Raw genomic sequence first — 15,664 nt, 5'->3', positions numbered from 1 at the left:
TGGGCGGCGGCGAGTAAGCACAGACTCCGGGTGGGCTTTTCCCTCAGGTGGTTGTTTTATTATAAAAGTTGAAGTTTCTACTCTGACAGTGAACGAAGAACAAAAACGTCCACAACATAAAAACAACATGATGCTGAAGGGGGCGGGGGTTTCCATGGTAACACACAGGAGGGGTGGAGGGTGCAGGGGTAACCATGGTAACAGTGAGAGGAGGGGGGTTACTGTACTGTCCTCTGCTGTGGGACAGTTTAACATCTGATGACCTCACACACACACGTTACTGTAAAGACACACACACCCTGTTCTCACACACACAGTGACACACACACACTCTCTGTGGTCGGGTGTGTGTGTTTCAGAGCACTCCGCCTCCCTCTGTGTCACCAGCACCGACACTCAGTCACATGACTCCTGTGGTCATGTGACCTGTGAGCCAGGCTGAGGCTGTTTAAATAAACGTCTGTACCCAGGTGATGCTGTCAGACTCACCTGATGGAGTCATGTGATCTATACACAAGCAGCTGTTAACCTCTGACCTCTTCTTCTTCTGTCCCTGCCATCAGCTGCAGCAGGAAGTGTTAGTGTGCTTCCTGTCAGGTGGAACCTTGTTTCTATCAGAGGGGGACGGTGTTTAGAAACGCACCCTAACAGAGGAACAGGAAGTCTCTGAAACGTAGACACACCTGCTGTGAGGCTCCGCCCCCTGACCTGTACTCTGAAACACACACACCTGTTTCACTCTCTCTCTAACACTCTCTCTCCCAGCTGCAGCTCTTCATCTCTACTCGTCATCGTCCTCCTCCTCCTCTTCATCCTCGCCCTCATCCTCGTCCTCCTCCTCTCCTCCCTGAGCTGAGGAGCTGGGGTTCCTGGCATACGTGCCGCCGCCGCGGTACGCCACCATGTCCTGAAACACACAGGAAGCAGGTTATCCTCTGTGGCAACACACTCACTAAAGGATTACAAAATAAAAGCCTGACAAAGAGCTCAGTGCACGTGCTCAATAAAGGATTACAAAATAAAAGCCTGACAGAGAGCTCAGTGCACGCGCTCAGTAAATGATTACAAAATAAAAGCCTGACAGAGAGCTCAGTGCACGCGCTCAGTAAAGGATTACAAAATAAAAGCCTGACAGAGAGCTCAGTGCACGCGCTCAGTAAAGGATTACAAAATAAAAGCCTGACAGAGAGCTCAGTGCACGCGCTCAGTAAAGGATTACAAAATAAAAGCCTGACAGAGAGCTCAGTGCACGCGCTCAGTAAAGTTGAATGTTTTACACATGTCTCCATGTATTTATTTATTTGTCTGTTTGAAGTCTAACTGTATGAATAAAGGACCCGTCTGCTCAGCAGCAGCATCAGACTGAAGGCTGGACCTGGAGCACCTCAGTCTATGAATCGGTTTCACTGCCACCTGGTGGTGAAATATTAAAATACACAACGCTCCTTTGAATGTTCGTACCACACAGAAAATGCTAGAAGCCTGAAATAAAGAGGAAATCAGACGAACACTCAGTTTATCTAAAACCTGCTGGAACGTGTCAGTTATGTGTTGAAGATCACCCACAGCTCAAACTATATGTGGCCCTTTAACATGGGTACATATTTCCTGCTCCTCAGCCTCACCTGCAGAGCTGACATCAGGGCTCGAACATATGAACATGTTATTTTACTGTCAGTTACCTCAGATTGGACATGTGACCCTCCAGTCTCCAAACAGCTGACAAAAGCAGCTAATGTAATTTAAAACTATTCAAGCATGTTAAAGTATCGTGTGCAGAAAATGTGTTTATGCACAGATTAGAGGAACCGTGCAGTACAGAGGAGAACAGAGGCTGATGTTTCTGAGGACCAGATGTACTCTGAGCTCGTCACACCCTTCATACCTGCCTGTATCACACACTGTGACTGGTTTATGCCCTCTGTCTGTGTGACTGAGCCTCACCCGGTCGTATTTCTCTCGTAGCTTCTGGGCCTTCTCCTCGTACGGCAGCTTCTCAGACTGCGACAGCTTGCTCCACATCTCTCCCAGCTTCTTGGCACAGTCTCCTATAGACAGCCCAGGATACTGCTGCTTCACACTGGGACGGTACTCACTGCAGAACACGAAGAACGCAGACCTGCAGACAGACAGGCTAGAGCTGATCCAGGATCTGCCTCTGTGTTTGAACTCAAACATGAGCAGCCCTGTGCTGCCCCCTACTGGCACTCTCAAACCACACACTCACAGTGTGTTTGGGGTCTTACATCAGTACATGAGGTGTGTCAGGTGCTACCTGGACCTTCAGAGTGTGTTTGGGGTCTTACGGGGGTCTTTTGGGGGCGTTGGGGTCTTTCCTCTTGCGGCCCCTCTTTCCGAAGCCTTTGGGGGGGACGTAGTCTTTCATCTCACGGTTGTAGCGCACCTTATCGGCTTTGGCCATGTCCTCGAAACACTTCTTATCACTGGGAGACAGAGCCTGGAGGCAGAGAGCAGACAGTCAGTGTGTGACCTCTGACCTTTGAACTCCCGGGGTCACACTTACAGAAAACAATGCAGAATAATACAGAATCGATTCAGGGAGAGGACCAGTTTTCCTGCTGGGACCAGTTGAACACAGCTGGAATCCAGATGCTTCCATCAGCAGGTAAGAGCAGCTGCACCTGTCTGCTTCAACCACAGCTGCACACATCTGTCTCAGGGTTTGACCTGAGCTGCAGTGGATCTGTGCTGCAGATGTTACAGCTGTTATCAGTCCCTGTCTCAGAGCTTTGTCTACACTGGAATGAAACACAGGAATAATCCAGTCATGTGACCTGCACACAGTCTTTAGAGTTTAGTAACAGCAGAGCGTGAGTTCCTCAAACCTGACCAGATGTGTTTAACTAAAGTGCTCACATGATGTACGAGTCCAGCACACAGGAAGTGATCATTGTTCTGTGGAGCCGGTCTCTTACATTAAGGGTTGAACTGTTTCCTGTCCCTGACAGTTTACACCTCCACACACACACACACACACACACACACACACACACACACACACACACACACACACACACACACACACACACACACAGTACTGTTAGCTGCTCGCAGACCTCCTCAGCCCTCCGTGAGGCCCTGAGCTCCTCTGAGCTCCTTCATCCAGTGAAGAAGAACATGTGATCTCAGCTCACACTGACCGTGCTGACTGATGCTCACAACAAGTTTCACACATGCATCCAGATGTTGTTCTGTCCCAAACCTCTGGGCCCTGAGCAAACGGTCCTGAGGATGGAGGCTCAGGTGGAGTCAGGGTTTGTCAGAGGAGAGCTCATGGTTATCTGTTGGGTGAGAGGCTGTAACTGTGTGTCTGTGACTCATGACTTTAACTGATCCATCACACTAACGAGCCCCTCTGTGAATCGCTACCTTATTGTGGTGGAGGTGTTTGAGAGGGATCCCAGGGGCTATGCTGTCGGGGCTTTTTTGTCCCCTGGTAGTGTCTCCCGTGGCAGATTTTGTCCTGGGTGAGGGTCAGACAAAGAGTGATTCAAAAACCCCTATGAGTGTAAGAACTAGGGAACAGGGTTACCGGGGACCTTTTACGGGCTATGCAGCAGCCAAGGGCGGAGACCCTGGCAGACCGATCCCCAGTTACCAAAACCAGCATTAGGACATGGTCACCTGTCTGGTGGGGAAGGACCTTAATTAGTGCGTTAAGTTCAGAGATAGCAGCTATATATAGTCGGCTCGCCTCAACGTACGTTCTCAGCAACCCATGGTGGGGTGCTTGAGGGCTCCACCTGGGGACTCTTAGTGTTCCCCCGGACAAGCTGGAGGGGGTGGCTGGGGACAGGGAGGTCTGGGCGACCCGGCCCCGGATAAGTGGGGATGGACACTAACAAGCTGTGGCTCTGTGTCACTGCTGAGAACTCCTTTCCATCATTACAGAGGAGCAATAAGTGACTCGGTGTGAGGACAGAGCTTTAACCCTGACACACCTGTTGTCCCAGCAGCAGCAGCACACAGCAGACTGCAGTATTTCACTGCTGGGGTTTGTGCAGTAAACTGTGCACCAGACGCTTTAATCACAGGTGGAAATCTTCTCCTCCTGAAAGTGACGCTCTCTCAAACTGACTCTGAGCCTCTGCTGTAAATCCACCAGCTTGTTAACATGGAAACAAGCTGCAAGCATCAGTGGATTTGACTCCAAGTCTCCCTCTTTAACATTAAAACCTTAGATTTCACAGGCTGCATAAAACAACAGATTAGAACACACTGAGGAGAGTGTAATGTTGTGATATCTTTGGCTCCATCATGAAACACGATGTAAATATCACGATATGTCCTGATGGGCGAGCTGCAGTTTAAGACTCCTTGAATTGAAGTTCATGTAAATATCGGCACGTGTGGCATCCACAGCAGCTAAAGCTCATAGCAACCACCAAACAGCAAAAACAACACACAGCTAAAGGAGCAGTTACGTTGTTTAAAACAGAGGATGACTTTCAGCTGGTGGAATAAATCTGTGGTCACGTTACCTTTTGTAGTTTTGCAGGTTACTGCATTTTCTTGGACGTCCTCTTTGTGAAACCAACAGTGAGTCTGACTCTGCCGCTGTCGTCTTTCCCTGTCTGGTAGTACGTAAACACGCACGCTCAGCGCGGTTTTCCATGTGGAGGTGGGATTAATGATGCATTCAAGGGTGTGGGAGAAAAACCACTCACAGTGAATTACATTCATACAGCTTAATATGGCCATGACAACCCGTGCTCGATGGTTACGACAAAACCATTTTAACCATGGTTAAAATGGTTTTGTCGTAACCCGCCCTGGGTAGGACCAGCATTTTGTAGTCCATCCTCTGACTCATCCTCTGCCCTCTCCTAACTCCAAATCCACTTGTGACCTCGATGAGGAGACAGGATGGAGTTTTGGAACACAGCCCTGCTCTCAGACATCAACATGTTCTTCTACGTGCTCCTCAAACAGCTGCTGTGTGCACTGCTGCCACCTCCTGGTAGTAGCAGCACGTTACAGTCCACCAGCTGCCACTAAACACATTTACACACACACAGCAGCTGATTCATAACCGGTCACATCACTGCTCTGCTGACAGACTGACTGTGCTGAGTGCCCAGACTGAGCAGAAGAGAGCTCCATAAGAACCAGTGCGTTCACCACGCCGTGTGTGTTCTGAAGGATTAGAGTTTATTCACATTTCATTGTTTCATTTCCTGTAATTGTCCTGCCTGTCATGTTACAGTGGGTACTCATGATGCTGTGACCGTGTGGAGAGCTCTGAGCTCTTGTACTGAGCAGAGATGGGCAGTAACGCGGTAATCCGATTACTTTTTTCAAGTAACGAGTACAGTAAGGGATTACTATTGCAAAAACGGTAATCAGATTACCGTTACTTTCCCGTAGGAACGCTGCGTTACTAAAACCGTGATTTTTTGCGAGAATGTCTCACAACAGTGACGTAAGCGAGTGCGACGTTCGTGACAACAGCTGTGTGCAGATCAACAATGGATCATATATCGAGTGCAGAGAGAGTATGAGCGTGCAGCGTTTAAAGCGTGGAAGTACTGACCTTACTTTGAGTTTGATTCCATAAAAAGTGACAAAAACATTAGTGTCCGCTGTGCGTGGGAAGAAAACTTCTTTTTACAGCGAAAAAACCCCTAAACTTCCAACAAGCACCGAGTAGCTACGACGTAATGGGAAACTCACAGAGCTGCCATATCCTTCCACTGACCGCGGCACACCTGCACCAGGGTAAACCTCCAACTGCCCCACTCCTGCTTTACAGCTGAAAATAGAGCAACAGGACCGCTGAGTCTTTGACTTTATTTATTTTCTGCTGTGTTTTACTTGCATCTATTTGAAAGACTGAGTGTAAACACAAAAAATATTTTATTTTATGAGCTGGAATGTGCAGAAAATAGGTTTAAATGTTAAACTAATTTCTTCCAGTCAGAGAATGTTGCAGATAATTAAATGTTTGCTTGATGCATAAAGTTAAAAGATTAAAACTAATAAAACAAGTTTTAAAAAGAGACTTTTCCATTTGATTACATTTTGTATGATGGATTATGCAGAAAAAGTAGAATTGGGCTGAAAGATCTATCGCTTTATCACCTGTTCAGGTTGTAAATCGTGTTTTTAAAAAGTAACTAAGTAACTAATTACTTTTGAAAATAAGTAATCAGTAAAGTAACAGGATCACTTTTTTGGGGAAGTAATCAGTAATTAGTTACTTTTTTCCAGTAACTTGACCAACACTGATGCTGGGTGATGAAGAGCACAGCAGTGATGCTGGAGCTGCTCGTGATGTCACAGCGACACGTGTGACATCACGAGCAGCTCTGCTGTGGCCTGCAGCTCTCGTGACGACTCCACCCATTCACCTCTGTGTGTCGGCCGTGTATGTGACACGTAACAAACAGGTCAGAGGCTGATCCACCTGTGCAGGTGAGTCCTGCACAGCTCAGTGTGAAGCAGGAGGATCCTCTGAGTCTGTGCTGCCTGTAAGCAGCTGTTTCTGCTGCCTCAGAGTGAACGTCAGTCCTCAACACTGAGCTGTGGTTTTTTTATTCACCCTGTGCTCCTCTGCAGTTTAGAGTGTTTGTGCTGTGAGGCTCGAGGCGCACACAGAACATCGACTCTGCTCACACAGCCTGTTAACCTGCCAAAGGTTTGAATGAGTTTACACTGTAAGTCTGTGACTGGAGCTGCTGCACAGGAACACCATGACAACTCTTTATTGCTCCCACTATAACCAGTCAAACAGCTGGAGCTGCAGCTTACTGTGTCCTGATAGGACAGCTGAACACGGGTAGGTGAGCTGTTACTCACACACTGATGGGTCAGGTGGTCATGTGACCAGGTACCTGCAGCCCCCCCTCACCTTCCACCTCTCGGAGCACTTCTTGGAGAACTCGGCGAAGTTGACCGACTGCTCGGGGTTCTTCTTGCGGTGCTCCTCTCGACACGTCTGCACGAAGAAGGCGTACGCCGACGTCTTCCCCTTCGGCTTGTTGATGTCTTTACGCATCATCGTGGCGGCCTGAAGAACCACCACAGAAGAAGAAGAGTGAGGGGGACGGAGAGCCGAGGCAGTGCTGCAGACACCAGATATGCATTTATAGACTTGGTCCATAATGTTGTTGTACACGTACAATAACAATAACGGACTTTATATTTACTCACAATTCAACTCTGACCTGTCAGTAAATACTAAGACACTAGGGTGGCACTTGACCTCTGACCCCTGCTGTGATAGATAGTCTAATCAGTAATGAAACATGGGTCTATTTTACATTCAGTGTGCTGGTGGTGATTATTGATCGCTGTGATTAGCAGCTGATTCATTGATGACTGATTATTGACCATCAAATACTAAACTCATCACAGAGAAACCTGATGGTCAGCCACTGTGGGTCCATGTTATTGATAATACCTGATCAGAGGAGCTGATCGGGGTTATTAACGGGTGTTTTGTTCCTGACAGAGGATCAAACATCACTGACACAATAACGATGAGCGACTGGATTTAACCTTTATTTCAGCTTTAAACACGTTTGTGTGCAATGACCTTTTAACCCGTGAGTCTGCTGTTCTTCACGCTGTGACTTTAACCCATAAACCGGTTATATTCCGCCGGTATGAGCCCGTATTTAACGGTAAATCTCCGGTAACAGCTCCCCGTTGGGCCTCGTTGTGAATAACAAAGGCAGCAGACGGGCTCCATTTTCTTTGCCGGGCAGAGGGAGGCCCTTCGGCAGCCTCTCCTCCTTATGTCCGCGCTGGAAGCTCCCCACGGAGCCCGGTACCCGCTGTACGCCCCGGGCTGGAGGTGTGAGAGCCTCGCTGGGGCGGATGGAGGGGAGTATCCGGGACTCGCGCTGATCTGCGGCCGCTGCGGTTAGCCTAGCCACGCTAGCTTCTCAGAACAATGGACCACCATTTGCTTCCCGCCCTCTGCGGAGCTAGCCGCCCCATCCCCCTCTGCTAGCAGCGGCTAACAGTCGCTCGCAGTCCCGGTAAACCCGTAGAGAGGCTGCAGAGAGCACCGCGGGGCTCTCCGGTGATTCACGGACACATTTATCCCAAAGCACCGCCGGTAATGCTGATACGGGCGGTGCTGCAATGGAAACACACAGTCTCTACGTCTACTGCGCATTTTTAACGAAGGGCTCCGTCTATGCATCGGAGAGGTCAGCGTTATATAGACGGGGTCAGGCTATTTCCTGGCATTCATACTCCAAAATGGGCGTTTCGTGTTTACAACAACATGTCTGGATCAGTCCTCCGAGAGGGAGCACACAAAGGACCAGGAAGGACACCACATCCCACCACCGCCAGGCTGCCACCGTCAAAGCGGACATTTTATTCCCGTTTTCCAGCTATTATTCCGGATCTTTTCTCTCTGGATGCCCACATCAGAAACAAGATGCCCGGCACATCCAGCTCATCTCCGGCTCAAATACACTGCTATTTTACCGCAGCCCCGCGGTGGAAGGCCGATCGGGGTACTCACTCGTCAGGAGGGCCGGCTGCAGGTGAAACGGACTGGACCGAGTCTGGTTCTCCGGGTCTCGGGTTCTTGTTGTTGTTTGGGGTTGAAGCTGCGACTGGAGCCGTTGGTTCACTTTCAAACTGGGTCGAGCCTGAGACAGGCTCCACCCACTAGCAACGCCCCCGTTGGTCATTCCTATTGAGGGGGCGGAACACTGTTTGCAAACACGGGCGGAGCTCGTCTTAATACCGATCTCTGATTGGTTATAGCCACTGTTAGTCAAATCCAGTTGTGTCACACGGTTCCGCCCGCAGAGCGACGCTACCAGGGCGGGAATTCTACACATAAACAGGGCGGGGCAAAGTTCTAGAACCTCCATCTGTTTCGTTGGAATTTGTGTATGTCAGGTGTTCTGACCAATCAGAGAAAACGTGGCAGATAACACCGTAGCGATTGAGTGAAAAGGTCTTGAATTTTACAGTATTATTAAATGATTTTTTTACAGTTATAAATACATTAGCAGGTATTTTTAGGCATTTGTCCCTTTGTGTCATATTTTACAGATGTTTGTCAGTTGAACTGAATAATAAACATGAAAAGAGTCCAACTGACCTCTGACTCGAAATTATAAACCGCCTCTCAATCCGGTTGTTCAGTCTGACATCACTAGCCGTGTCTGGGTCTAAACTCCGCTGCAGGTCCATATATCAAACGATCACTGTGGCATTACTGAGAGTTGAAAAACTGTCTAAAGTCTTTCATCTTTAATAAAATAATCAGCGTTCTGCTCTACCAGGTGTAACAACTGAGTTTAACATCCAGGCATCCATGAAAACGGAATTTATGACATTTAACGGAGTTAGAAGTTAGCAGGGAGTTAGCTCGCTAGCTTCTATCTAAATACAATATAGCATGTCCTGACTGCGGGGTTTTGGAAACAAATTCAAACGTACAGCTCTGCTATCACTTCCAGCATAAATGAAGACAGAAAACTAAACAGCAGTGACGTTTGTAGGGTTACTGAAGTTTGGCTAGCTGGTATATAATGATGTGCTACGTGACTGCTAGCGACACAGCTATGTTAGCATAATATAAACAAGCTAACTTTTTTCCCACTCGATAAAAGTTAACGTGAGTGTTCTCGGTGGTCAGGAACAAATGTAATCGCATGGCAGGATGCTGTAAAAGGACCAAACTTCAGCCAGGAGAACAACTGAGATAATCCATCCACAATACGAGGTTAGTCATTCATATACTGCTGCATGGGCTGGGCTGTAGTTACATCCTAAGGTTTTAAAAACTGAGCTTAAATAAATGATTAGTGGTAATAAAAGCCGAGGGAGGTCAACAGTGATCACTGACTGTTTTAGGAGCTTTTTGAGATCAAATAGAAGAAAATACAAAACATTAAACATGTTAACAACACAAACGCCATATTAAACGCAGACTACTTTAGGCCCGGAAGTAGGATTTGTCACGTCATCACTGAACAACCGGATAGAGACTGAAAATGTGACGTCATTCAGGGGTAAAACCACAAAGGATTCTGGGAACTCGTGGCAAGTGGTACTAGCGCACGCAGGCTTTCAATTGAAATCAGTTACACAGCGATAAAAAGAAATAAAAAATGGCAAGAAGCTGTTGTATTATTAACTGCACAAGCCGGGCGAGCGACAGCCACGTGAAGCCGACGGGTAAAGCGATTGGTTTTTATCGGATTCCGGCGTGGAAGAGAAATTGCCCAAGCCATGTCTCCCAAGTCAAGAAGAGGCGACGGATGGCCGGGATTGCCACTATCCGAAGACCTAATACACCGTTCGAAAACACTCCAGCTCACATGTTAGTCTGCTCCAAGCATTTCCACAAAGGTCAGTGTTTTGTAGTAGTTAATACATCTTATATGGCGCTGAACAGAAATCGTGCTATGCTCCTTTGTTTATTGTGGCAGTGTGTAATGTTTGCTGTGTTTTGTAGGCAAAACAGCATACGAAATGCGAAATACATAGACAAAAACATATACTTTTATTCACAGGATATATGACAGATTTTTGTATCATTAATAACCCAGTAGGATTACAGCATACAATATTATTGTCACTGCTACTGTAACAGTCATAAATCACATTGTTATAATTTCACAAAATGTGTTCTAAACTCCCAAACTGCTCCTTTTATACCTGACTTTTAGGACCTGTAGTTGTGTTCATTATCAATTAGAGCCCCTCATTCTTTTCTTCTTTTTCTTTGGTGCAGTACTATAAATACAGTGTACCCCTTTTGCCTTTCCCCTTTTCTACAATTCCCCTGTGGGAGAGGTGGGTGTCATTTCTTTCCAACACTTTAAAACACACATAATTCATATTTAGCCACCCTGATGTTTCTGATTGCAATTTTAGTTCAATTATTGTCATTATTAAGCCTGTTTTTGTTAGATGTTATAAGTGTGTAGTATGTGTGTATCATAAATGTGTTTTAGGCACCATAAATGCTTGGAGACCGCTGGTGTAGAGGAACCTAGTGATGTGTCCTGTGTGTCGAAGCTTTGAAGCGTGTGTCGGGTAATCTCAGGGGAGGTTTTGTGAAGCGCGTCTCAAGGCTTGCTTTGATTTCATATGCAGTGACGTTCGAGGCCTCCCGAGCAGTCCGTACCACGTGACTGATTCAGGAACTTGCTCGCCAGTTCGTGCCAGAGTCGAAATAAAATGATTCCCCCATCACATTGTGCTGTGGAACTGGATTACGCACGTGTTACATAGTTGAGCATTTCTTCTTTGATGGAAGAGAAGATTTTCCCCTGTCTGCCAACATTTTGATCTCATCTCTCCTAATGAAGTATGCACACAGTAATAAATATCACGAATGATAAGTACCATAATCTAAATAACCAACACCACAGATCCTATAATCTGATTTCTTTTAGTTTAAAGAGTGAAGCGCCACACACTAGTTTGTGTCATTATCCAGATGTACATAAGCACGATTACACAGTTACACAATCATACCAAAACGCTGTCCTGATAGTTTCCACTGTATCGTTTGTATCAGACATACTGAGACAATATTCTGGATAAATAACCATGAAAACAATTTATTCAGTTTAGAGGTTGACACATCACATCATTATAATCACAGAGCCTGTTTCACTAGAATCGTCCACTTGATGGCGCAGTAGAGCAAATGAATCATCACAATGCTTCGAACCATGAGTTGAACAGTTGGATGGGAAGTTTCTGTTCATCAGCTTCATCTCACCGTCACCAGAGGACCCCGGTGCAGACACAGACGAGAAGCCAGAACTCAACTTGAACAAAGAGCGAACCTTTATTTTGGGGCTGAAACTCACAAGGTAAAACAAGGCAAAATAAGGGAAAAACCCACACATACACTGGGAAAACTATGACCATGACTTTAACAAGATAACAACTGTGATGTGGGGCAGGTAGCACAGACAACGCCACGATGAACAAAGGAAGACGGAGGACTTAAATACACACGAGGTGGTCAGGGGAAGTGGAGACGCATGGGAAACACAGCTGACTAGAATGAACACAATGACACCACAGGCAGGGCTGGACTGGGACAAAACATTGGCCCGGCATTTTGACTGGAGACCGGCCCACCAGGTATTAAAGCCATAAAGCCTTTGAATGAAAACAAACATCGTTGTGACAGTGATGCACAGTCTTGTTGATATACATGTATCAATCTAATCTAATCTAATAAACTTAAACCATCCTCCCTGTCCTGGTATTCTAAACAGTACTCAAAAGTAGACTGTTGGTCGAGTTAACCTCCTGAACATCTACAACACATGGTGGAAACCTGACATTAAGACAGAGAAGACATGAGGTGAGACATGATCATTACTGAATATTAGAAAATAATAAATGACAGATTTAGTGATTTTTCATAAACTATTTATTTACCACATCAATAAACAGCACGGCAGGAAAAAATATTTTTTTCTAACATGGCAACCTTTACAAAGTGAAAGGAGACAGAAAGACAGGTGAGAAAGAACAAAACTTCACACACAGTACTGATGCAGTATCTAGAAAATGTGGGAAAATACTGGCATCATACACAGTACTTACTTCTGAAGAAATTATGTACAATAATGGATTTCTATACATTTTACATCATTGATCAGTTTCATGATTGAAGTAGAAACAGGAGAGGGAGGGGGGAGAATGAGAGAAGAAGAGGCAGCTGTGAAGCAAAGACAGAATAACTCCAGCTTTGTGTCTTTTTCATTGTAGCTGAAGTCCGAGACAAACTTTTTTTTAGCTCAATACGAAGCGCGTAATATTTTCTCTGAATACGAGACGATTCAGCTTTTTACTGAACGGTTGGTAACTCTACTATCTAACCTTATTGTTACGTCCCCTGGCTAGTCTAGGGGGTTGAAGGGACGAACATAAAGGTGGATAGAGAAGGAGGAGCCAAGATGGTAATTTTAGAAGGTTTATTTAATACTGGTGATGGGATCAGACTGAGGTATAACGTCAGGGAGAGCCAAGGCCAACATAACAAACAAAACATCCCTGATGTAGAAATAAAAGAAACTCACCTAACTCCAAAGAAACAAAATGTACAACCTATAACCATAACCTACCTAACAACACATAAACAGGAGAAAACAGGGTGTCAAAACAAAAGGCAGCTCTCCCCTACAAGCAGTCCGAACATGAAACAACAATGCTCACACAAGATACAAAGGCATGCAAGCCTGCACAAGTATGGCAACCAAAATGGCCAGAGGGCACAGAAGCACAGCTCCACAGGCCTTAAATAGTGCCAATTAGCCGGACTCTGCGCAGCATCCAATCAGGACAGAGGAGGTGGAGCCTGGACAAAACAAAGGGTTAGTAGGGAGAAGAGACATCCTCCTGGGGGATGTAACACTTATGAACAAAATAAAGTTCACTATCAGTAACATCACAGCACCACCCAGCTGTATAGAAACTCTGTCATGCTAGCTAGCACGCAGTACGAGTTATTGCAACTGACAGTAAAAAGTCAGCACAACTAAAATAAACTCCACCTAAACTTGGTTTATATCTGACCCAGAGAGACTGCAGGTCATAACTTCTTACCTGAAGTTCAGTTCACACTCGGACGGCGGCCGCTTCGGGTCTCTGCTCCTCCTGCCTCACCTTCCCTCATCCACCTGCTGGCCTCCACCACTTGCTAATGTTACTGAATCTGTAGAAGCTCCACCATAGCCACCACAAAACAATTGTCACCATCTGGCCAATCCACCACCTTTCAGTGTTTATAGCGTTACAAAAAAAAAGAAGAAAAAAACCACATCGAGCCATAAAAACTAAAAATCTCTATCGGACATATGTCCGATGGCCACTCCAGCTATGACCGCAGGGGAAGTGTAAACTAAGCACATAGGACATGGGAACAGGACTTCAAAATAAACAGGAAACATGACATGAACTTGACAACATGAACCACATAGACAAGAGACATGACAAATTAGACACACTGACCAACAAGGGAGGCTTAAAGACAGGGGTGAGGCACAAGGGGAACCTAATAAACCATCAACTATGACAGAACGTAACTAGATAAGGAGAAAGGAAACGAGAACACTGGGTGGCACGACCCAGGACCCTGACAGTTTATGTAAAATGTTAGTTTTTTCCTGTATATTAAGCTTATGTATAGCTGCATGTTGTCCTGTGCTCCCACTCATAGCCTGCACCTCGTCATGGTGAGTGTAATGATAAGCAGCTGTTGCTGTAAGTTAACTTGGTTTCATGCCATACCACAAGGTGGCACTATCTGTAAAGAAGATGGGCATGAACGCTAAGAGGTCAGGGGTGGTGTTTTCTTCTGGCTAACCAAGCATGGTTAATAAAATCTGTCGCAGATCACAAAAGGACTCTTTCTTCATAAATAAGGAGACAAACAAAACAGTGAGTGGGCTTTTTGTTGTTATATGTTGAGAAGACAGCAAAATGCTCCTTTTTACTGCTCAGCTTAAACGTATTCATGTATAAATACTGTGTAATGTAAAGAAGTGGTCCCAGTTTGTGCTTATCTGCCCCACTTCTGGGCTCGCTGGAGATGCAGATGAGATGCTTCCAGCTGGTTTCAGCTATAAGCGACACCCATCCTGGATTATGTCACAGGGTTCGGTGAGCCTTACAGTCTAAATTTGAAGTGTGTGAACATAAGGCACAAGTAAAGTCCTGTTCTGTGCAGGCTGATCTATTTTTATCAATACCACACTCATTAATCCTTATCAGTTATCAACATCGTAGACCTGTGTAACAAAATGTGCTAAATTCCATACAAACAACAAGAAAGCAGAGAAAATAATGAATTAGAGGCCTAAACTTCTTAGTAAGGTGATTTGAATGATTCCCTCTGTGTGTGATTTTAGGAGCGTCTTCAGATGGAGACCTCAGTTAATGACATGATGGACCTGCCGTCTGTCTGAAGTAATGAACTGATTTTAATAGAGCGCGTTTCTCCCAGAGAACTCAAAGCTCTTCATACAACATGCCACAGTCACCCCAGCACTGCTCTCTATGCTTCGAGGGCTTTCTGACTAACATTCACACACATCCATACGACCAACTGGCCCAAGGATATTTGGCATGCAGACAAGGGGAACCAGGGATTGAACCACCAACCCTCCGATCAGCAGATGATCTGACCAGAGGGTAAATGGAGAGCTCCTCCTCCTGTGTCTGTGCTGTTTCTGTCAGGCTTCTATCAAACAGCCTGAGTCTGTAACCTTTGTTATAAAGACCAACACTTGTGCAGGATCGTATGTCCTGTTTCCCCTTTCTCTGATTAAAATACTAAAGTCTACTAGAAAACTGTTTTCACCCTGCAAAGAAACAGATATTTGATAAACTTCTGTCGTCGTCGTTAACTGTCATGGTTGATTTCCTGCTGCAAGTGTCCGGAGTAAGGAGAGACTGAGAAGCTGAGAAGAGACGGAGGCTCTCCACCCCTGATGAAGCACCAGCACAGATCCAGGACAGTATGTGAGGAAGAGGAGCCAGCAGAGGAGAACAGACAGCTGTTCTCTGTAATTGAGGGACTGGTAAAAACACTTAAAACAGTTTCTAGATATCTGCAGACGTGTCTCCAACACAAACTGTAACAGCTGCACACAGGGAACCTCTCACTGATGCTGATCCTGCAGGATCTGAC

The 15,664-nt window shown here is 45.9% G+C and overlaps 1 protein-coding gene and 1 long non-coding RNA gene across 3 annotated transcripts; one reads left to right on the top strand and one right to left on the bottom strand.

The window, feature by feature from the left end:
• Window positions 1-309: 309 nt before the first annotated feature.
• On the bottom strand, window positions 310-8,661 carry LOC113017701 (high mobility group protein B2-like). Of its 2 annotated transcripts, none has more exons than XM_026160817.1 (5): window positions 8,504-8,661; window positions 6,872-7,030; window positions 2,307-2,458; window positions 1,945-2,119; window positions 310-907 (listed from the first exon to the last, which is right to left on the bottom strand). In XM_026160817.1, exons 2-5 carry the CDS (start codon window positions 7,019-7,021, stop codon window positions 782-784), a joined length of 603 nt encoding a protein of 200 aa, XP_026016602.1. In that variant the 5' UTR covers window positions 7,022-7,030; window positions 8,504-8,661; the 3' UTR covers window positions 310-781. The 2 variants fall into 2 exon arrangements, with proteins under 2 accessions (XP_026016602.1, XP_026016604.1); XM_026160819.1 differs by having other exon boundaries at window positions 6,872-7,085; window positions 8,504-8,639.
• Window positions 8,662-14,300: 5,639 nt separating this feature from the next.
• On the top strand, window positions 14,301-15,361 carry LOC113017702 (uncharacterized). Its single transcript, XR_003271551.1, has 2 exons — window positions 14,301-14,412; window positions 14,883-15,361. It is a non-coding gene; the product is annotated as an uncharacterized LOC113017702 (long non-coding RNA).
• The last annotated feature ends 303 nt before the right edge of the window (window positions 15,362-15,664 follow it).

Source organism: Astatotilapia calliptera, unplaced genomic scaffold (genome assembly GCF_900246225.1).
Source record: "Astatotilapia calliptera unplaced genomic scaffold, fAstCal1.2 U_scaffold_19, whole genome shotgun sequence".
Taxonomy (NCBI): Eukaryota; Metazoa; Chordata; class Actinopteri; order Cichliformes; family Cichlidae; genus Astatotilapia; species Astatotilapia calliptera.
This window is presented reverse-complemented; position numbering and strand designations above follow the sequence as displayed.

Excerpts from the sequence above, each read along its gene's own strand:
- LOC113017701 (XM_026160817.1), bottom strand. The coding sequence starts at position 7,021 with ATGATGCGTAAAGACATCAACAAGCCGAAGGGGAAGACGTCGGCGTAC. Across the intron at positions 2,459-6,871 it reads AGTGCTCCGAGAGGTGGAAG|GCTCTGTCTCCCAGTGATAA; the intron begins GTGAGGGGGGGC and ends CTCTGCCTCCAG. Across the intron at positions 2,120-2,306 it reads AACGCCCCCAAAAGACCCCC|GTCTGCGTTCTTCGTGTTCT; the intron begins GTAAGACCCCAA and ends GTCTGTCTGCAG.